At 43.3% G+C, this 932-nt stretch overlaps 1 protein-coding gene across 1 annotated transcript; it reads right to left on the bottom strand.

The window, feature by feature from the left end:
• Positions 1 to 6: 6 nt before the first annotated feature.
• LOC105461544 (breast cancer anti-estrogen resistance protein 3 homolog) lies at positions 7 to 909 on the bottom strand. Its single transcript, XM_011708045.1, has 2 exons — positions 611 to 909; positions 7 to 409 (listed from the first exon to the last, which is right to left on the bottom strand). Exons 1-2 carry the CDS (start codon positions 825 to 827, stop codon positions 78 to 80), a joined length of 549 nt encoding a protein of 182 aa, XP_011706347.1. The 5' UTR covers positions 828 to 909; the 3' UTR covers positions 7 to 77.
• Between the last annotated feature and the right edge of the window lie 23 nt (positions 910 to 932).

The following is a 932-nucleotide window of genomic DNA, read 5'->3' as shown; positions in this document are numbered from 1 at the left end:
TAAACTCTCACGCGTGGAGAATCATCTCTTCAGACTCTTCTCTCCATTCAGATCCATGAGATCCTTTGGTTTGTTTTTCAAGCGGTCACTTCGCTCGCCGCACACTTGTCATACATTGCGTCTAAGACTTGTATAAACTTTAAGTGACGTTCTTCCGGTGCGACAGTGGCACCGCGACTGCCCCACAAGAACTTGATGTGAAATTCGGTGCGGAAGGCGTCCGATAGCAATTCGTCGCTCCTACAACCTTCCAAGACGATTTCCGCGTTCCTGCGAAAGAGCGGTAGACTGTCGGCTAGCTTGCGAGCCGCCTCAAGGTGCGACCAGACTATCGATAGGCCGCAATCAGATGCTGAATTCTCCCATGGTGAAAGAATCGCTGCCGTCAGTCCAAAAGGTGCCACAGTGCCTGTAATAAATTTTGCAAAATAAGGAAATCGTGTATAAGTAAATGAAAAAAGAAAAAGAGTATCAGTAATTCACAATAATAAAAAATATTAACATAGATATATAATTTAGAACAATTAGGTGGATGTGCAAACGAAGAAAGATATTTTCTGTTTATTTACTGATTATTTGATTTGTAAATAATTATTTTTTATATGATTACCTAAAACATCTTCTGGACCGCGTTCGCCAAGTAGCGCGATCGGTAGCAAATGTGGTAACGTTGTATTAGGCGCCTGCGGATTGGTACACTCGTTCATAGCCCGTAGAGTAGGTCTTAATTTCGCTTCGAAGCTAAAAGCTTCGTCCGTGTGTTTTTGTCGTAACAAGTGCCATGTATTGGCTAGTCTCTGAATTTGCGGCAAGCATAGGCCGAGCATAACGCCACAGAAGCCATAAAGATTGCCGAGCGCGGTTTTAGTGTCAATTGCCACTTTGATCCATTTGCTGATGGTAGCCGCTCTTTCTGCGATATTGATAATCGT

The sequence above is a fragment of the Wasmannia auropunctata genome, unplaced genomic scaffold (genome assembly GCF_000956235.1).
Source record: "Wasmannia auropunctata unplaced genomic scaffold, wasmannia.A_1.0 LD284959.1, whole genome shotgun sequence".
In the NCBI taxonomy this organism is placed as follows: domain Eukaryota; kingdom Metazoa; phylum Arthropoda; class Insecta; order Hymenoptera; family Formicidae; genus Wasmannia; species Wasmannia auropunctata.
The sequence above is the reverse complement of the archived record's forward strand: the minus strand, read 5'-3'. Positions and strand labels throughout refer to the sequence as shown.